The following is a 22,488-nucleotide window of genomic DNA, read 5'->3' on the forward strand; positions in this document are numbered from 1 at the left end:
CTTAAAGTGGGCATCCTTCCTACACTCCATTAATGTGAAAGAGCTGCTTGTGCAATGATCCCATTGCTCGTTTTTGTTTGGAATGACCTAAGGACATTTACATTTACATTTATGCATTTGGCAGACACTTTCATCCAAAGCGACTTACATTGCATTGTATTATACATTTGTTTTCCTGGGATCGGACCCATGACCTTGGCGTTGCTAGTGCCATGCTCGAACCACTGAGCCACAGGAAAGCTCAGGAATAGCTTTTACCTCACAAAGTGCCCTCCAAGAGTGAGAAAATGTGCATAAAGCATATACATTTTTAAGATGTTGCTTTGAAAAATGTGATAAACGTAACTTTTTTATAGATGGTTTTTATTCTATATTAAACTGTGGTTAAACAACATGAGCATCACAGTGGAGTCACTTAGCACTGTTATGTTTCTCCATGAAGGATTTCCACTGTCATCTTGAACAATGACCTGGGCAGAAGCTACACAGCACGACCTCTGTTATGATTTACCCCACCTGACAGCGGCGGTTTGGTCGGCTTCCAGTAGATCACATCAAGGGGAGTCTACCAGGAAGCCTCCCTTCCCAGGAGGAGGGCATTTAATCTTAAGAGCGGGAGAGGGCAGAGATCAAAAAGATAAGGGCAGCTCAGTCATTGATCAGTCACTTACCCGGCAGACGCGGGCGACACGAGACAGAACGCTTTTGTCCTTTGTGCTTCCATCACGGGACGCCTCTCGGAAGAAGAAGTAAATCTTGTCATCGTCAGGGTTGTAGGTATCTGCGATGGGATGGGCAGCAATAAACTTGCCCTCTGTGGGGACAAGAGAGAGAAAAGCCGGTCAGCTTGAATTTATAACCGATACTAATTCTCCAATCCCTTTATAAGATTTGCAGATACATTCTAAAGGATAAAATTAAGATACCTAATGGAGGTTATCACATAATAAAATATACTTTTACTAAATACATGTGGAAATATTATTGTTGTATTGCTTAAAAGTGAACCTGAAATTCTTTGCAGTATTCAAGGTGTGAAAAAATACAGAGCGTCTTTTCTATTTTTTTGGCCTGTTTCTCCCGTTTCATTTTCTACAAATAAATGCAAAAAGAAACAGTATTTTTATATGATATTTGGTAGAAATATTGTTAGAAGTTCACAGAATTAAACAAAAACGATCATTTTACCTACAGTAATAGTACATTTTAAAATCAGAAAAACTGATTTTGAAATGGTCTCTAATTTTTTTCCGCGGCTGTAAATACCCACTGCTTGTGCCTGTGTTACTGTTTAGTGCAAATGGAAGGCATTTCGTTTTTTGGCTCGGACCTTACCTCTAATGGGTGTTTAATGTAGAAAAAGATTTAAACTAAACTAAACTACATTAAATTGAATCAGCAACCGGGAAAACAACGTCTGAAACCGAGCGAGGACTAAAGAAAGTCTAAAGAAAGTCGCAAGGACTTAACAAGGAGGTAACAAAGAACACATTATATTAGACTCTCTATAAGAGAGAATACAAGAAGAAAGAAGGAAAAGAGGAGAGGAGAGATGCCAGCAGTTGGGTGGTAATTCAGATATGGTTATGAAGGATTACAGCGTTTTTACTCTCAGGCTCCAAACTAAGCACAACGTTTCTACTGTAGTTCTGCCAATGCATCACCAAAAGATATATTACATTACCACATTAGGTTTTTTAAGCATGGGGTAATTTTTCAACATTATTAAGAGGTAGAAATCCAAAAGTAATATTTACGAGTTACATGACACTTTTAATGGGTAGGCTATATATCTCAAAGCTTGGAGTTGAGCTAATAAAAGCAAATGCTCTTCTGTACACACTGGCACAGGTCTGACCAGGCGACGTGTCTGAGGAAATAAACCGACTCATCAAATATTATGACTCTGGAATCATTTCTATTAATTTGTCAGGATATATATCACGTTTGGGGAACACACCTTACAGGTGGCAACCCCTTTAGTGCCAAAATAACTTTCCCACAGGCCCATGCGAGTATAAATCAAAGTGTGTGACGTGTGTATAGTAATGGCTGCGTCTGTGCCATGGAATCATTTCTGTAATTATGGTTTTGCCCATTCTGTGGCAAATAGGTCATGTTTATTTTTGTGTGTTTTGTGTTCCATTGGCACAGTAACCCTTCAGCTGAACAATGCTGAATGCTGTATTTGGAGCTGCTGCTAACAAAAACAATATACCGTATATATAAATTCAAAGCTATAAAATAAATAAAATATCTCAAAGCTATGCTATACAGGCAGGATGTGTTTATAAAACGTAGACTGACCATAGATCCAGTAGTCTTCAGAGATGTCCGTGCGGATGTACTGCTGGTCAGGGGACGGGCCTAGAGAGCGACTAAACGTGCTGTCCTTCCCCAGGAAATCCGACGCGGTGCCAGCGTACAGATACTGATCTGAAAACAGAGAAAGGGAATAAACAGAGGGCTGAGGTCAGTCTGACTGCAATAAAGGCACATTTACTGCGACTGACTGTCTTCTCTTGTCGTTTCCTCACGTTTGATATGCAAGTCCAGCTGGGATTGTATGTTCTATAAACAAGTTTGGCAAGACCCTGCAGGATCCATGACAACCAAAGGGTTTATGGACCATGCTTTAAGACTCATTTGTGATTTCTATCTCCGTTATCATTTGCTGTTTGGACTCTTTTGGAGAAACTCTTAGAATAGCATGGAAGGAAATTTGCATTCTTTCTGAGTTTCTTCCTCGTGATTTTGTCGGTCAGAGCAAGAAATACACTTCATAACACTGTTTAAGACATGGCTCACCGAAAATAGGTGAACTGCAGATTTGACAGCTAGAGTGAAGTAGAATTTGGTCTGTTTCTTACACAAAGTTATCACATGGTTCCAGAAGAAGAAAAAATATAGCCGAACTGACTTCTTTATAGTGCTATTTTACCCTTTTGGAGCTGGTTACAATATGCTTCTGTCATATAAATAAGAGCAACATGAAATTTAGTAAAAATGTCTCCTGAAAGGCTGGTTTGGAACGGCATGGGGTTTAGTAAATGATAGCTGTCATTCTTGGATGAACTATTTCCTTTCAGCTTTACTAAATCGGGTCTTTCCACTGAGACTACATTGTAGCAATCCAGCTCCTAGTAGGAAGTCGATCTATAATGACAAATCACTATAATAAATCAAACTTCGCTCAGCTGGAAAAACCTGGTCTGTGCACAAAAATTCAAGCCATTCCATACAAAAATGGAACACAAGGAAAAAACTGGAAAAGTCCGGAATGTTTACAGCTGGTACTCTTGACAGGGTGTGACATTTCTCTACAGCACACCAATGGAAACCTAAGGGTCATTTTAACTTGAAACAAATGTCTCGCAAACAGAACAGAGCAAAATGGTTTTTCTTGGTGGAGAGCCCATTATGTGTGAAAGAGGTAAAATGCTTCACAGAGGTTTCTGTTTAGAGAAGGAAAATATTTTGGAGCCAGTCTCACCTGTCAGTACCGAAGCAAAAGGCTGTTGTGGATCAAAAGGACATTTCAGTCGACCGGATTCAACACTGGTGCTGTGGAGATGAAGCCAGCTGTCCTACAACCATATAGCATATAAAACGCTCACAGTTAATGTTCAACATAAAGGGAAAAACTTCTCAAGTTCTTAAGACTTTACAATGGCATAGTTTAACCATTACCTTAAAATGAAAATACAGTATGTCATTGCAAAACTGCATGCTGTTATTTTTTCAGTGAAACACAAAACAGATTTCGGAACGCAGCGTTATTTTCCCTGTATGCATGGTAAAGCAAATAGTACATCCCTCATGCTCCAGAAAAGACAAAAACTGCATAAAAGCAATAACAAAAAGTTGAGTCAAATGATGCGTGCATTCGCATTTATAATACGTCCGTCTAAGCGGCCAACGCCTCCGTTACAGCCCCATACGTTAGCAGCCCAGCGGGAAAACGCCCGGTACGCCAAATGGCCAGTCCGCCCCTACAAAGTGCTCTCCCAGTGTTGCCATGTTCTCATAATTAAAAAACGTTTGTAGTTTGGTCATCGTTCATGAAGCTATTGATACTTTATGGAGTTAGTATGTAGCGTTTTTAATTGGTCTTATCAAATATAAAACTACCTGTATTTTTCGGGAGTTAATTCTGTGGTAGAATGCGTTTATCGCTCCCGAAAATTTGTGAAGTGTGTGTGTACCAGAGACGGCCTTTGCAATTCGGAGGCCCGTTTCAAAGAAACAGTTGGAGGTCCCCCATTTACTTTATAAACACTGTATTTAACATTTTCATATTTCGGCCAGTAGCGTATTAAACTAATTCCATCCACCCTGTATTTTATTTGTTTAAACAGAACTATTTTACAATCACTAAAAGATTCTTTATTTTTAGGAATAAAATAAATTTAGTTCAGTCGAGCGCTACAGATGAATTAAGCCACGACAGGAGGACGATGGCGGAGACAAAAGGACAGGAGAAGGATTGTTAGTATTGTGTTTGTTCACTGAAAATTCAATAAGCTCTGAGGAAACTATGTACGTCCTTGCCTCTTTGTAACCTTTGACCTCTAAGAAAACACAGGTAGGGTGAAAAGCTCCGGTGCCACAGGCGTAGACATGGGTCCGGTTGTAGCTGTGCAAAACTCGTACGAAATTAGCACATTCGGTCTGTGGCAGGAAGAAAAAGAGAAAGAATGCAAGCTTGTAAAACAAAGTAACAGACGTATGAAACTGTCATCCCTTTAATATCATTCACTTTTTTACAGAAGACAGACTGTCCGTTTAAATGTTCATTCAACAACATATATTCTTACTGATACTTACGAGAGGGTTTTTGCCTGCCAGGGTACACATATCAACCCTGTCTCGCGGAGCTGGCCAGCTCATCTACGGGAGAAACACACACATAACATTAGTAACATAAGAACACCTGAAATCAACTAAATTAGGCCTGACAAACACCTTATACCTTAAAAGTCAGTGTAAGTGTTTACAATAGCAACTTTGTCATGGAATCGTAACAGGAAGGTAATTAACCGTCAACTGTAAACCTTACAAAAATCTTTTATTTAGATTGAGATCATGCCGTGACTTAAAGCAGGATTTTAAACAAAATCCATTGTGTATATACCAGATGAAGGGCAGTACACATGAAATACTGTAAAAACATACGCTCTTGCTTAAGCTCAAAAATGAGCTGGGAGAGAGATAAACAGTGATGGAGGTCCTGCACAAATGTTATAAAAAGCTTAAGCGCTTAGCGTGCACAGGGCTGACCTTTGACCTTGACCTCTGAGAGCCGTCTCTACATGTAACATGCTATCCAGCTAACCGCTCTGATTACATATGATTACACATGCTCGTGAGATGACTTTACATAACGGTGCTTTGAAGATTGGCTGGACTGATAGAGTACATATTGAAGCCCTCATCATATAAAACCCCCCATGGGTCATACAGTAAATACAAACGAAAACACTTACAAACAAAGACCAGCTTATGACAAGCACACAAGTGAAGAAGACTAGCATGCAGTTCAACAGATGGTTGTAGAATGTTCAAAGCGTTGGCACAGTCCTGCTGTTGGCAGTCCGCCTCTATTTCTGTGTATATTGTTGTAAATCTTTGCTGCAGATGTGTGTTACAGATGCAACCATTAAGAATTAGCGTGAACGTGTGTGTGTGTGTGCGCGTGTGTGTGCGTTCATGTTTGTGTATCCCGGTGGGGACCTAAACCTGAATGCACACCAACACATGGGACTCGTGTCACCGTGGGGACCAAAATTGAGGTCCCCAGGGGCAAAAAAGCTAATAAATTGTACAGAACAATATTTTTTACAAATCTAAAAATGCTAAAAGTGTTCTATGATCTTTAGGTTTATGGATAGGGTTAGGGATAGGGGATAGAATATACAGATTGTACAGTATAAAAAACATTACGCCTATGGACTGTCCCCACGGGGATAGTCAACCAAAGCCTGTGCATGTGTGTGTGTGTGTGTGTGTGTGTGTGTGTGTGTGTGTGTGTGTGTGTGTGTGTGTGTGTGCNTGTGTGTGTGTGTGTGTGTGTGTGTGTGTGTGTGTGTGTGTGTGTGTGTGTGTGTGTGTGTGTGCAATGAGCGAGTGTCATGAGACCACCGTGGGGACAGTGATTGACAGGTGTGATGGCGTAAGGTCAGCTCAGAAGCTCTGTAGGTGATGCTATGGGAATCTGCAGATCAGTGAAATGACAGTTTATAGATTAAGAGTGTTTAAGAAGGTTTGAAGTGAGCAGAGGAAAATCTGTATATTTTACACACACATAAACACACATCTACCACCATAATGTATTTATAAGCTAAACAGAGACTTGCTGTCAGCCATTTTGTGAGATCACAGCAGTATAAACAGTTTCTGATTTGTGCTTAAATTTAATCTAGATAATGTTGTCCAAGTATAAACCCGTAAAAAATGTGAACCGCTTAAACTTAAAGGGACAGTTCACCCAAAAATTAAAATTCTGTCATGAATTACTCAACATCAAGTTGTTCCAAACATGTATAGTTTTCTTTGTTCTGTTGAACACAAAAAATATATTTGAAAGAATGTTACTGACTACCATTAAAACGGTTGTCAAAGGTGCCCCAGAACGGTCCGTTTTCATAAATTCTTTAAAATATTTTCTTTTGGGTTCAACAGAACAAAAATATTTATAGAATAATTCTATGTTAATCAATGGTGCCGCAGGAATCTCAGTTGCTAACATTCTTCCAAGTATCCTTTGTGTTCAACCAAACAAATAAATTGATACAGGTTTGGAACAACTTGCGTGTGAGTAACACAAGAGGTCACATTTTATATCCGTAAATTAAACTAAAACTTCCCCCTGCAAGAAAAAACAGACCTGCTTGACAAAAACAAAGGTTTGCCTATAAAGCTACATTTATTTCACACCAAAGAACACATACACAAAACATGCATTTGATCTGAAAGTGAACAAGAGGCTTGTTTGATTAAAACACCATAAGTGATTGTAACACAACATCAGATTTGTGTGATGGAGAGTGTTTTACAATTGCTTCGTCAGAATTTTTGTCATAACTTTCCATTAATGTTTCAAGCAGCAGGCCATTAAACATCATGCTTTTATTGGCTGAAGTCTTTCCCTTAAGCCTCATATATACACAGAAACATACACAGCTAAAAAAGCTAAAGAACACACAAGCTAATTAACATGTGCTGTCAAGAGACAAAACAGGACTTCACCAAAAAACTCTGTTCATAAGACTCCATTATATTCCTCAGATGTAATGAAATCACTACACTATTCAAAACCATTTTACTGACCGGACTCTTGCCCTGCACGCTATCTGTCAATCCGTCTGAAGGCTTCTAAATCATTCCATGGAAAGCCCAGTTTTGTCCCAGACCACACAGAGTGAAAGTTTCTAACATGCCTTTCACACAAACCTGATTCTGCATGTCTGCAGGTGTGAACTCTTAAAGGTGTGCGTTTACCTTTTTGGGGTGTTTATTGATGTTGTCTGGATCCAGCAGGTAGATGTGGTCTTTAACACCTAGCAGTAATCTGCCTTTCTCCTCATCCAATAGGATTGTCTGAAACTGCTGTCCCTCGCTGGAACCCATAAACGGCACCACGCTTCGAGAATGGATCAGCTCTGGAAAAGTCAAGTGGCGGTCAGCAACACACAAACATACACGGACATAAACAGGCTCTACTTATATAAACATACACACAGCGTAACCCATAAATGGCGACAGGAACATCTCTCACAGAAAAACACCAGAATGTACAGGAACCTAGATATAAGCATTTAGCTTGACGCTTGAATGCGATCTACAGCGCATTCGAGATATACTGTACATTTTAACAGCATTCATGTTTCAATGAATTTAAATAAAAAAGGTTCTTTAAGGCATTGTGAAGCACCTTTGAGCATAGTGGTTTGTGTGAGCATATAAAAGCATGTATGCGTGCTGGAGTACAAATATTCGTCTGAATATGTAATTCTCTCTTTCACTGAATCACTGTACTGTAATTGAGGAAAAGGAAACCACAAGTAGGCGTAACCAATAAATGAAACAGCATCCAAACCCATGAAAAGTAAAAACGGAAAAGTAGTTTGTGCATGCATTGATATAGAAACAGTGTTGAAGATCTCACCCATACTGCCATCTCCCTTTATCTCTCACTATTAAATGTACTGAAATGTTAACCATTCGGTTTTTCAATTCGATTCAATTCAAGTTTATTTATATAGCGCTTTTTACAATGTTGCATAGTAACATTTTTCCAATATTCTAAGATTTTATCTTCTCTTTAACATCCCCCATCCACAACCCCACTATCCTCTAACCCTCCCTTCGACTGTCTAACATAAACCAGGAGCATCTGAACTGAACCGAATGTGAGAAATCACCTGGATCTAATCTGTCCTATCAATTCACACATGTGAGCAAAGCGTCAGATTAGGTTCATTCGCAGTACACGTTCATGTGCTCTCCAAGGGTGAAATGACACATTCTGTTATTCTAACTGTAGAAAGCCAGTAAGCAGTGTAGACAGCTGAGGTGCAGATTACCATCTGAGCGTACGAAGAATGCAAGCTTTTATGATAATGTAAATAAGCTTAAAGGCTGCAAGCTATCAACAACGATTTAAGAGCGGTGGAAAACCTGTAGAGGTGAAGTTGGATTCTTAGGTTGTTATTGTCCTCTTTGCATACAAACTGATCTCTCTGGATACACCATTCTTGACATACTTTCAAAACACGTCATGATGCTTGACTAAAGCATACAATCTTTGTGCACTTGGATGGAGTTTAATTCTCCACCCAATGCTCTCCATGCACAAAACATAACCATCTGCCGAAACACCCCTTGACTCTGAGTTTTCAATTCTCCATGATATCTGCATTCTTGAATTCTATTCATGCTTTGTCTCTAGAATTTCAACAACCTCTCTTCTTCTGATGTCTTCCATAGGCGCACATCTTGCGTAAATATCTGTGTTGTGATCAGGTCATGGCGTCAGGGTTCTGAGCCTTGAGCGTCATGAAGCTGAACAAATCCTAGTATATAACTATCATTCTCTGGGGTGTAGGGTCGGGAACGGGTCACCTCTGATCAATATTTACAAAAAATAATCCTCTCCAAAATAAAACCCCATTCATGTTGAATGTCTAACGTCGGACTAGCTGGTGCTAATCTACTCTGCAAACAGTATTAGGTCAGAGCCCCCCGCTGAAAAAATCCCTGTTCAGCAATGAGGTTTATCTGGAGCTCTGAGCATAATCTGGATTTCTTAAGGGAATCCATCCCTTGTGTCCACTCAAGAGACAGCTATTAACACAAGTGTAGGAGCTAATTTATATATTTGTTGGTGGGAGATAACAAGCATAACACTGGTGGTCAAATTATTCAAATAAAGCATGCATTATATATATCTAGTATTTATAAGCTTGTAGTGTAAGACTGGATGTCTCTGGTTTGCTTGCAGTGGCATAAAAAAATACTCTTATAACAACCACAGGCAATACAGTCCATTTCAATTAAATTGTTAAACTGTTAAATACAGTTAAGGCCATTGCACATTGAGTCTGAAATTTGCATCCGACATTTCCGCACATTAAAAAATAAATACGAACTCATGTTGTCAATCAAATTTACACACTGTCTCCAATATTTTCATCCTTCATAAAAAAATCAGGCTGGGTTCGATTTTCTGCGTTTTTCGCATCCGTTGCACGCATTTTGAGAGGCTTTTTGACAATTCAGAGACACCGTACAAACGAGCGCTAAATACGAAAAAGCGCATACGAAAATTCCGGACTGTATGTGCAAAGACCTTTAGACTTTTACATTCAAAGTCATTCTGCCCTGCAGGTACATAATGTATCATAGCGGTTGATGACTCTGAAACACAAATCTACGCTTTAAAGTAATGCATAATTTGAGGGTATGACAAATGAAAGCCTCCCCAAAAACTTGGCTACACATGAAAGCTATAATGCCCCAATGTGAGACTTTTAAATTTCTCAGAGGGTAAAAGATTATACACTCGGGGGTAATGAATTTCCTCGCTAATGTTTAGGCAGAGAGCCAAACTTGTGGAAACTAGAGGAACCGTACACATTAAGATGATACATGATCATATACTGTATATGACCTACGTGTTTAGAAAACCACAGCCAACCGGGAGCCATATAGCTATAACTTCATTAAATACTGTACCGTATACTGCTTCCTATTGCAAAAATAAGGCTTTGTGTTTCGGCTCGACATGAGGCTTGACTCTGATATGCGTGTCTACACCCATCACCCAAGTACTTGTTATGTCAAACACAAGAAAATATACCACACTCATAAAACAATCAATAACTCCCACTGAAGACCCTCCTACAGAGGAGGTCTGTCTTTAAAAGAAATATTTAAACTAACTGATGATAATATTTTGGTGTTTCGCTGACTCCGCTGCACACTGTCCGAAAGAAGTGATGTCGGCGATAGAAGGGATACTGTTTAGTTCAGTGGTTCTCAAACTGGGGGGCGTGACCTCCTGGGGGGCACCAAGATGGTTCCAGGGGGGCCACAGATTTTGTGGCATTTTAGAAATATAGATATTTATCATACATTTTGTGCAATCAAACATCAGAAAAACAACACCAACAACCAAAAGAATTGATGTTTTAGCATTGTTTAACTGAATATTTTCTTGGTTTAATTAAAATTTTAAGTTTAAGATTATAAGTCTTTATTTGGGGGGCCGCAAAGCAATGCACTCTACATAAAGGGGGCCTTACAACAAAAACGTTTGAGAACCACTGGTTTAGTTGACTCAAGAGAATATTATGAGATGTATCTAACGCAGATCACATGTCCCCCTTTAGCCCTCCTTTGGGAGAAAAACCGGCTTTTTAACACATGGGTAAGAGAAGCCTGCTGCTCACTGGCCCTGAGGTGTGCACGCCACTGGTTTGGGTTTTCAGATTAATGATAGTGTTCTGATACAGAAAAGGTGCTGATGTGTTTTGATAAAAGGTTTGCTCCAATGAGGGATAGTGAATTGCCTCTCGAAATCCTTAGCCTCCTACTGAACAGAACAAAAACATGGAGTAGAACAATAGACAAAGTAGATAGGGCAGCAACTTAACACCAAACCGTAAGTTTATAAGCTGTTAAACTACTCAACTAGAAGCCAGTGTTCTATATCATAAAACTGATCATTGATAATATAAATGTAAATAAACAAATGCTGTAGAATTTCTCTATTTTGATATCAATTTTTGACATAATTTTTCATTATATGTGTTTTTTCTCAAGACTGCTTTGCAACAACTGTGAAATGTGCGTTAAAAATGCAATCGAAATAATATAGCATATTGTGTTGTGCAAACTTCCTAAGGATGACTTCAAGATAGTAAACGCACAAAGCATTCTCACCAACAAAGTGACTAAAATATAGCAATTTGATGCACAGCAACCATACATTGTGGGTTTTTTATGCTGAAAATAAACAGAGCATTCACCACAGTCCGTCATATTTTTATTGGCCTTAGTTTCCTGATTTGGCTGAGGTCTGTTTCAGTAGCGCTGGCACGCTGAGGGTCAGATTATGAGAGCTATTTGGGGAGCTATAACTTTATTCCTCTCAGTGGAATAAAATAAATTCTGTTTTCACTGAACTAAAATTGAGGCAGGGTATTAAATGCAGGAGAGAAAGAAAAACAAATGCGAAACAGCTAACTTTTATGACTTCCTGCTAGTTAGATGAACTTAACGAACGTCTAAAGCATTTCAGACGATCCATGGTAACTAGTGAAGATTTATAACGTGTTGATGTTTGTGGACAATGTACGCATGACTCTTAACAACCCGTAACCAACATGTGTCAGACTGTCCGTGCACTTAAACAAATAAGGAAATGCTATTACTTTCACAGTTGTTTCTTTTACACTTCACTTGTTTTATAGCATCACGCATTTATTTGCCCTGAACTCTATAATACTAAACTAATGCTAAAGCAAGGACGTGTTAGTGTGTGTGAATGTGACGCACTTCTATGCGGCCACAAGCACAATTTTAATATATTAAGTTTTATAATTAGTACGACTGGTGTGACTAAATTTGTACAGCCGAGCAAACATGCTCCCAGTCAAAAGAACACAAAAAGTCGCCAGCTACACTCTTAAAAATAAAGGTGCTCAAAGGATCTTCACAGCGATGCCATAAAAGAACCATTTTTGGTTCCACAAAGAACCGTTCAGTCAAAGGTTCTTAAAGAACCATCTCTTTCTTCCTTTTTATAATTTAAAGAACCTTTTTTCGCCACAAAGTGTACTATGACATGTAGCACATCCCCTACACTCAATCAGTCACAAGTGCAGTCTAAATATTGACCTCAAGTGAGTTATAAAACTTCAAAATGCATCTTTAAAAAATGGCAAACGTTTACACACACATTTCAAATAAATACATAAAATACATTAATGTTTTCCAACAAAAAAAACTAAGACTACATTTGGATTAAATGGATTCATCCACACCTTAAACTCACATTGAGTTTTAATATTAATAATATTATAAGAGAATTAATACATAGCCATTTTTTGCAAAAAACATTGTTTAAAAAACTACAATATAAAAGAGAAGGATAAACGTTGTACCTTTGTAACTAAGATTAACTCTCGGCACGCTCTCCTTCATGCAGTTCGCCTCAGGCAGACGGAGAAAGAGATACACCAGCACGGACCACCAGACAGGGCAGAACCGCTCCGTCCTGACCCGTCCTGACCCTCCCAGCATCTTGCCCTGTGGGAGACACTGGTTTCTGCTCTTCTGTTTCCCACTGTCTGTATCTCCAGCTGTCCTCATAACGCGAAAGAAAAGCTTTGTTGCCGACCTGTGATGGAATGAAGGAACAGGAGTTATCTAAAGGAGTGGTTGGGCATTTCTGTGGGAGGCGTGTGAGTGTATGTACGTGAGTGTGTGTGTAAAATCTTGTTAAATCCCGAGCGAATGCTCAGCTGCTTTTATACGGTTTCCTTCAGGCATCCCTATGCATTTGAGGCCTGCATCAGCTGCTGCCCTATTCAAATCTTCCCTTTTGTCCACCAACACGCATACTTTCTCCGTCTCTTTCTCTCTTTCTAAATCTGTTTGTCTCTAAACAAAAGGTCAGCTTGATGAGAGCAGCCACTTTCAGCCTTCTTTCAAACGCCCTTCTTTTATTTCTCGCACCCATCTCTCATCTATTCTGCCCCTTTCTCTCCAGTACAACAGACAGTATTATAAAACCCTTGGGCTGGGGTCGGGGTGATGATCATGTCTGAATCTGCTTCATTAGTCAACAGAGTGGCATGAAATTGTGGGAGAGAGCGAGCAAACTGTAGCAGTTTGTCTTCATTAGGAGATTTCCTTGAGCAGTGCATCATTAAGAAGAACGATTTACACATCTCGCCACTCTCCAGAGCAGAGGCTCTCAAAACACACCAATTACATTGAATGTAGGAATGAACAAATGAATAAATGGACAAATGAATGACTGAAATACGGAACAGAAGAAACGGAGGAATGTTAATTGCACAATTTTTGTAAGGAGCAATTCAACAATTGACTAATTGGTTCAGTAAGGATAATTTGGAGTTTATCTAGATTTATTTATAAGGACATATTTCTGAGATTTTTTGTCTGGTAAAGACATGTCGTCATTGGTTATTCTTTGAAGAATGCTGTTGTCCTATGGAATGTTTTTCAATTACTGCACATTTACATCCGCCAGACGCACAGACATATCGCTAACGTAAAGATAAGTCAGATATGTCTGTTTATTTAAAGAATAAGGTGGTATCATAGATAGCTTTGATTTTGACTGATTGTACAGGATAAGAAAATTATATTTGGGGTTTAAAAGGGCAGAGGGAGTTATCTCCTAGAGCAAATGTCATAAGGATATCAACACAGTGGCTCTTGGGTAATACCAGAGTCTCCTACAAGTTCATCAATCTCTTATTTTTTTTACAAACATCTCCACACAAGCTTCTTACACCTACCACAGACAGTCCATTACACAATTTTACTCTGCAGCTCTACAAAAGGGTCACACCAAGTTCATTGTTAGGAGCTTGAGTTACATATTTGTGTTGTTCTTGGCAGGGGTCAATCACACTGTTATGGTTGTAGTACTTTGTAGGGGTAACTCATGTGTAAATAATGTTCACTTTAGCACACACAGACAGAAGGTTAGACATTGTGTTGTTTTCATAACATACTAATGACAACATGGCATACAATGAAAATATGCCTTACATCACCAGTGATTTATACAATTCATATCAAATGGCAGGAAGACTCAACATTGAAAGTCCAAAATTTGCTACTAACAACTTCTAATATTCTGTCTGGAACAGTATTTTATTGAACTCTCATGACTGAAGTTGAATTTTCTTAAAGCATATTCTTAACAGTAATTATTTTCCTATGCTTACATTGTAAAAATGTGTTTTTTGTATTCTACGATATAAAATAAGTAAACAATATATACAGTAAACTTCAAATAAACAACGCATCCAGTATTTTGATGTATAAATAAAATTGGTTAGACTGAAAAACAATCTCTAATAAATGCACTCATGCATTTAAAGACAAAAACTGTTTGAGTATGGGTACTCATATGAGTACTCATGAGTATGAGTATTTTTCCAGTTACAGTATATTTCCACTTGCTATCAACATGTGTATAGATGACCTTCTCCAACCCGATAATGTGTATACCTCCCAACTCAATACCAATAAGGAAAACATTCGTGAAATCACATTTCCATCATTTGTTATGAATACAAATGAAATTACACTTGCCTAAGGAAACTGTTGAATGACAGACAGCTCACGTATGCAATGAAAGAAAAAGGAACCTTTACTTGAACTCATCAAATGTTATTCATGTGCCATTTTCGAAACTCCCTTGGCCTCAACACATCCACCCAACCGCCCATCACATGCCTTCGAAAGCACACGCATAGACGATGTCATAGTGGCTCAATCTCACATTTCATTTATAATCCTCAACAACTGTTTCCTACAGACGGTATGTCTGACTTAAGGTAATTGTTCCACAACTGTTATCATCATCCATGGATCACTGCGCTCTGAAGTTTGCCTGTTATGGTAAAGGCAACAGAATAAGATATCAAATGGCATGGGCAAATGAAAACTTAAAAGTAAAAAGCTTTCCTTTGTGTTATGCAAACATTAACAGAGGTGAAACTCGGTCTTAAGTCGTGTAGGTTTTAAGGGCTTGAGCCAAGTCCATGTTTAATGATACGTTTTTAATCCCCCCTCTCGTCTTCAAAGGAGGAAAAGTTTCAGCTTCATACCTGCCCTTAGCTCAGAGAATTTAAGTCAGGTGCATATCTAATGACACAGAGCTGAGGGAGAGAAAGAAAGAGAGTAGTGAAGAATTTCCTCCCAGCCAACATTCTCAAACCTCATTATGTGCACAGAATACCTGACACAGTCTGTCTACCTGTGAGTGACAGGTGTAGGGAATTATGGGTAATTCTATACATCCTGAAAGGAACCTCTATAGCCGTAATGGAGAGCGGACAAAGTGCTCAGATAATGTCTCCTCTTGGTTCTCTGTTTGGACGGAACAGATTGAAAATTGCACCATTACCCACAAAAGGTGAAGAGATGGTGTTGGGTTTACACTGTGTCAAAAAAGGACTGGGTGTTCGACATTGTTTTGTGTTTTTATCATGGGTGTTCAGGTGTGTAAGGCTAATGAATGGAGCCTATTGAAGGAGTCAAAGCTGAAAGTCAGTCAGTCGTGTTACTCATGACAGAAAACACACACACACAGTAGTAGTAAAAAATGGTTAATTAAATATTCTGGTGGGCCCTTAAATGGCAAAACAAACTCCTTGGAGAATGGACCCTTATCATAGAGCCTGTTTCTAGCAACAAACAACAACACTCAACTCAACTCAACTCAACTTTATTTATATAGCGCTTTTACAATTTTCATTGTTACAAAGCAGCTGTACATGAGACACATTGACTACAAGCAAAACAATCAAAGTTGTACCTGCAAAAACAAGAAAAGGTTGAAAACACAGAAGACAGACACACCCACACACAAAACACTCCACACACACAACACGCACCAACACACACAGACACAGAGACACACACACACACGGATGCGCACGCACACACACACACACACACCAGTACGTACACAGACAAGTACGCACACACACACACGCTCAGTGAGAGCACACATTTAGGATAAAGGAGAGAGAAGCACAGGTCAAATATAACAGATAATAAATTCCTATATGCAATATTAATTAAGTAAAACTTTAAGATTCTAAAGCAGCCCCCCCGGTCAGGCAGATAGTGCAAAAACAGTATGCAAACGGTGGCGAGGAACCCAAAACTCTAATCGAGAAAAAAAACCTCAGGAGAACCCAGGCCCAACCAGGGGATTCCAGTTCCCCTCTGGCAAAAGCTGCTGCCTCTGCACAAGCTCCAGAGAACTTGCACAACAAGGCTAAATAAAATAAATAAACTTAATAATAAAATAAATTATAGTTTAAGATTATCATTAATAATCTAATAGCATTTGAAGTTTTGTGGTGAAGACATGTCAAGAGACCGCGTCCTTCTTTATCCAGCTCTATCATCTCAGCTCTTGTCAGGTCCCCACTTCCCATTCTCCGCTCTACCATCAGGTCAGGCCATGAACTGCATCCTGCTCGCTGTGGTAACCTTGGAACAATGAGACAAGACTGGCTGAGAGTAGAGTACTGTTCTGTACTCTTTGATGCAACAAGTACATCAGTTGTGTTTTTGGTTCCGGTTGATCTAACTAATGCAGCCTAAACCCTCTGAAGATTTATATTATGGAAGAGTAGTGTATGCAAGATTAAAAAGATGCGTCTTTAGTCTAGATTTAAACTGACAGAGTGTGTCTGCCTCCCGGACAGTGCAGGGAAGACTATTCCAAAGTTTAGGCGCTAGATAGGAAAAGGATCTACCACCTGCACTTGATTTTGAAATTCTAGGTATTACCAACTGACAGGACGCCTGAGAGCGTAATGCACGTGAAGGACTGTAATACAAAAGGAGTTCATTCAAGTACTGAGGAGCTAAACCATGTAAGGCTTTATAGGTAATAAGCAAGATTTTAAAGTTAACGCGATGCTTTATAGGTAACCAGTGCAAGGTTGACAGAACCGGGCTAATATGTTCATACTTTTTTGTACGTGTAAGAACTCGAGCTGCCGCGTTTTGGACCAATTGGAGTTTTTGTAATAAGCCTGCAGGGCAACCACCTAACAGTGCATTACAGTAATCTAGTCTTGATGTCATGAATGCATGAATTAACTTCTCTGCATCTGAGATTGACAGCATATGACGTAGTTTAGATATATTCTTAAAATGGAAAAACGCAATTTTACAGGTGTTGGCGACGTGGCTCTCAAATGACAGATTACTATCGAATAGAACGCCAAGATTCTTTGCTGACGACGAGGGTTTTATGGAACATCCGTCAATAGTTAAACAGTATTCTTGGTTGTTACTTATAGCAGTTTTCGGTCCAATAAGTAACACTTCCGTTTTGTCCGAGTTCAGTAATAAAAAGTTGTTACTCATCCAGTTTTTTATATCGACTATGCATTCCATTATTCGATGGAACTGCTGTGTTTCATGAGGCTTCGAGGAAATATAAAGTTGAGTATCATCAGCATAACAGTGAAAGCTAACTCCGTGTCGCTTTATTATATCTCCTAGAGGTAGCATGTATAATGCGAAGAGCAGAGGCCCTAAGACTGAGCCCTGTGGTACACCGTACTGGACTTGCGATTTGCGTGACACCTCATTGTTTATTGCTACAAATTGAAAACGGTCGGATAAATAAGATTTAAACCATTTCAAAGCTATTCCCTTAATGCCGACATAATTTTCGAGTCTATGTAGGAGTGTGCTGTGGTCAATGGTATCGAATGCAGCACTAAGGTCTAGCAGCACCAATAACGAGATACAACCTCGGTCAGACGCCAATAGCAGATCATTTGTAACTCTGATCAAAGCAGTCTCTGTACTGTGACATGCTCTAAATCCAGACTGGAATTCTTCATTGATGTCATTCCTTTGGAGGAAGGAGCATAATTGAGTTGAAACTACTTTTTCCAGAACTTTAGATATGAAAGGTAGATTCGATATAGGCCTGTAGTTCCTTAGTTCTCTAGGGTCGAGTTGGGGTTTTTTGACAAGGGGCCTTATAACAGCCACCTTATATGCTTTAGGCACATGTCCTAATGTCAGAGATGAGTTAATAATACCAAGAAGAGGATCTATAATTTCTGGGAGCATCTCTTTCAGTAGATTTGTAGGTATAGGGTCCAGTATGCATGTTGTTGAACACCCTAGCAACCTCACAGCAGTACCCTGGCAACCACCCCTAATGCCCTAGCAGTGCTCACATTTACACTTACAAGTTGTAGAAATCTATTTTTTCTTCACTTTTCTATTCAGTGAGCTTAAAAAGAACATCTTCACTATGGCACGGCTTTCTGCATCCTAAAAGAGCGTGAAGAAAGTAAGTGCAATGTAGAGAGATGGCAAGAAAGAAAATGTGGAGGAGACAGAGAGAGAGACAGAAGTCTGAGACCGATGGCACTTCTGTGCTAGAACCTCTTAACACCCAGATGGCACTATGTCCCAAAGACGCACTGCTGTACAGTAAACACACTTAAGCACGGACACACATCTAGCAGCTAGAATCCATCACCCTGCCATAACTTCTTTCCCAACATACACAGAGGAAATCCAGTCCTACAGCACCACAAGTATACAAATATATGTCACTCATAAAACTCAAATCAAATCATACATTTGGTACATACTTAGTATCTTGTATAGGACGTGTGCCTGTGCATGCAAAGGCAAAGAAAACAGCTAAAACCAGTAGATATCCTTCATCATAGTGCAAGCATAATTGAGGTTAAATTCATGAACTAATAATATTTACTTTAATCAGCCCACTCTGGACGTTTATCAAAAAAATATATATCTCTCTGCTTTGTGTGTGCGCACTACAGATGTGGCTCATGACTGAAGCTTTCTATTGGACTCACCCCATAAAACCACAGGGTGTGTGAGCGAGAGTTTCCATAAAGTCTGTGTGCATCACAGAGAGGTATTATCCGGCACGTTAACACGGGGCAAACGCCGCTGGGAGGAAGAAAGAGCCCCCTCTCACTCACTCAAGTGCTTCGTCCTGAGCTTGCTTCTGGAGAACCACAGAGTCAACAGTTAATGCCAATCACTGCTGTTGGCACATAGGTGTGAGGAGGACCGGAGACGCATCATCCCATCATTCATTGCCTTGACAGACACTCTTTACTCCCATGAAACATTCCTCACCCGCCATGTAGCCCTGTGAAAATACCTCTTATCTGCTTTCATAACCTTGTTAATCTTTCCTTAATTCATTCCGTGTTATCAGTCTGACATGAACAGAACAAATAAGGTTGAAATATTACATACATATATAATGTATATAGAATCTTCATATTACAACAGCAGACATTTGTAAAGCTGCCCACTTGTTACAGTCAAATATTTGCTCCACACTAGCAGGCAGGGTTGCCAGTAAGATAAAGTTTAATAAGCCACAGCTGGGCTTTAAATCGTCTGAAATTAATGTTTCTATACAACTAAAAGCAAGAAAGAGAAAAGCACAAGACTGCTCATGATAAAATAGCCTATTAGTGCAAATATTTATTCTCCTGAGAGCCAGTAATTCACTGTACACTATCTGAAGTGTGTTTCTGAGAGAATACACGCCACTGTTTCAAGTCCATCAAAGCAAATAATGGGGTGTAGCCTATTAAATAGGAACAATATGGGCTATATCAAATTAATTATGAAATAATAATAGTCTGTATAATTTAACATTTCATAATACAATACAATAACGTTACATAATGTCGCTAAGTTAGTCAGTGTACGTCATGCATGATTATCAGTGTTGCGCTATAATTGAGCTGTAATAGGCAACTCCAAATGCGCCAAATAGTTACAATAATGCTAGAAAGTGAGGTTTAAAACTTTCTGACTCATCTTGGTTGTTGTAATATAAAAAATAATCTAATATAAATGATAAGCAGGTACCTGTTCGCGCGTGCGTTTGCCGTTATTTTCGGTTATCCGATGCGCACTTTGACACTTCAAGATCGGTTATTATCCAAAGTCAAGCTTCAATATCTTCACCGCGTGTCCGCTGTTCCCTACACTAGACTCACACAAACTAAAGAAACGAGACACGTAAAACAGGAAACAAATGAAAAGGATAAATGCTGTATGGGTGTGACTGGACGGCTGCGTCTCTGGAGCTCGAGTCAACTGGCGCGAGCTCAGAGCGCCCATTAGCGCCGCGTGCGGGGAGGGGAGGGCGGAAAGCGCGAGGGAGAAGCGCACGCTTCGGTGTCCTTTGTGCTGTCACATAGTTTTGAAGCTATATCATATTCGACAATAAGCTATTTTCCAGGCTGAAATATAAGGCGAATGTATTTTCAATTTAGTAGATGCGTCGTTACAAAAATACCACGGAGAGCATATCTGTCAAATACCTGTATACCTGTACCTGTAATACAGTTATTGTTGCTAACTATCCATGAATCTCATTCAAACAGTGCACATTCAAAGAATTTATGTGATTTAGTAATTGTTGTAACCTTGACCATGTTTTTTTTCTAAGGAATTCAAAACATGTTAGTGATGATGCTGATGTGGTGAAGATCCAAAGAAACCACCCCACATTACATCGACCATATAACATCATCATATTATAGTGATGATGCTGATATAATAACAATCCAAAACACTTACATCCAGTTGTAGTTCTCTTGACTGGCAGTCGAGGTTATCGAGGTTCCAATATTTTCTTCTGCTGTAACTGATTAACTGGAGCTAATGGGGCATCTTATGATATACGCAGCCCTTTATTAAAGCTGACACAAACAATAAATTCAGAAGCCCGTTACTAGAATGTGGGGCACAATTCAGTCATTGTATGAGGCTCTGGCCCACAGAACTGCCAGAGAGAGAGAGAGAGAGAGAGAGAGAGAGAGAGAGAGAGAGAGAGAGCGCAGAGGAATAACATCATTCATAGAGTTGATGTGATTATACTGTTCCCCATTTGGAGAACCACAGCATGTATGGCATTGAAACTGGAATGTGATGTGTGTGTGATGTCACTCTCCACTGCTTTCCTCTACATTTTTCGACTTTCACCAGAATATACTACATATAGCAGAACTTCTGAAACTTCATCCAGACTCAGTGCTGACCTTCTGCGGATATTAATGTCGAGAATATAAAGCCATTTGAATTATACAAAACAGTGTATTTTGCTGAATTGACTAAATATTATGAACAATACTGTGAGGGAAACGTCTAAATAGCCAAGTGGCAATCGGGCAATACAGTACAGTAGTGACCTTTTTGGGGTGTGCTTGAGATAAATTGATTCGGGACAGTCTGTGTATAAACCATTGTGATCCTCTACTGGGTGTTGCTTTGAAAACTGACTGGCTTTCCCATTATGCTGCCAAGGACTTTACGAGTGGAACACCGCCTGGAAAAAAAGTGTGTTCCTTATACTTTACAAGTACGGTACGTGTGTGTGTTTCAATGCATAATCTATGAAGAACAGTAACTTCAAACTATAAAAAAATGACACTTCCTTATTCGTTATCATTCTGGTATGATACAGAGCTCATTTACCACCAGTGAGACAATTTAGCTTCTATCTACCCATGTCTGTGCTTTTCCTCCGTCTAAGCCGGAATGCTAAAAGAAATCTGTGAGTAATTTCTGCACTAATCTGCTGTAAAGATCTACAGTGCCGAGGGCTGAGAGCCAACACGCTATACCAAGGGACCTTTTAGTTCCCGTTCCCCACACAGAACAACATATTAGTGCTTAGAGAGAGAAAGAGTGATTAGCCAATCATGTTATTAGTGCATGAGCTGGCCCTCTGTCCGAGCACTCCCACAATGCAACAGGCCATGTCATCCAGGCTTATCAATGATTTGGATAAGAATCGATAATGAAATCACGCCCAGCCAACTACTTGTGGAATTGTGGGGTCTTTATCAAACATGGAGGTCCATTGGGGGTTTTGGAATGGGTGACGAAACACACAAACTCCAAAAAAGTAATTGTTTTTGTGAAACAAAATTATGATTCCCTCTCATTTCATGCACATTTACTTATCTAAATGGGAACCTTTCATACCCTTACAAAAAAAGAGACCTATTTAAGTATGCTTTCACATATAGTACTTCTTTTAAGTAAAAATAGGAAAGTATACATTATACAGTCTACTTTTTATGAAATATACTTGAGGTACGTCTCATTAAAACGTAATTGTAAACTACTCAAAGGTTACATTTAAAGTATACTTAAAAGTAC

The 22,488-nt window shown here is 39.3% G+C and overlaps 1 protein-coding gene across 2 annotated transcripts in view; it reads right to left on the bottom strand.

Moving 5' to 3' along the window:
• Positions 1-21,062, bottom strand: part of sema3d (sema domain, immunoglobulin domain (Ig), short basic domain, secreted, (semaphorin) 3D) — a 31,875-nt gene extending 10,813 nt beyond the window's left edge. The window contains exons 1-8 of one of the 2 annotated variants that reach the window (XM_057348223.1): positions 20,902-21,062; positions 12,669-12,904; positions 7,501-7,661; positions 4,828-4,890; positions 4,552-4,671; positions 3,494-3,587; positions 2,308-2,436; positions 672-814 (exon numbers count right to left, since the gene is read on the bottom strand). In XM_057348223.1, coding sequence (XP_057204206.1) covers positions 672-814; positions 2,308-2,436; positions 3,494-3,587; positions 4,552-4,671; positions 4,828-4,890; positions 7,501-7,661; positions 12,669-12,904; positions 20,902-20,903 — 948 coding nt within the window. In that variant the 5' untranslated portion in view covers positions 20,904-21,062. Of the gene's footprint in view, positions 1-671; positions 815-2,307; positions 2,437-3,493; positions 3,588-4,551; positions 4,672-4,827; positions 4,891-7,500; positions 7,662-12,668; positions 12,905-20,184; positions 20,420-20,901 lie in introns of those variants that run through there. The other variant, XM_057348224.1, reaches the window with a different exon arrangement.
• Between the last annotated feature and the right edge of the window lie 1,426 nt (positions 21,063-22,488).

The sequence above is a fragment of the Triplophysa rosa genome, linkage group LG12 (genome assembly GCF_024868665.1).
Source record: "Triplophysa rosa linkage group LG12, Trosa_1v2, whole genome shotgun sequence".
NCBI classification, from domain to species: Eukaryota; Metazoa; Chordata; class Actinopteri; order Cypriniformes; family Nemacheilidae; genus Triplophysa; species Triplophysa rosa.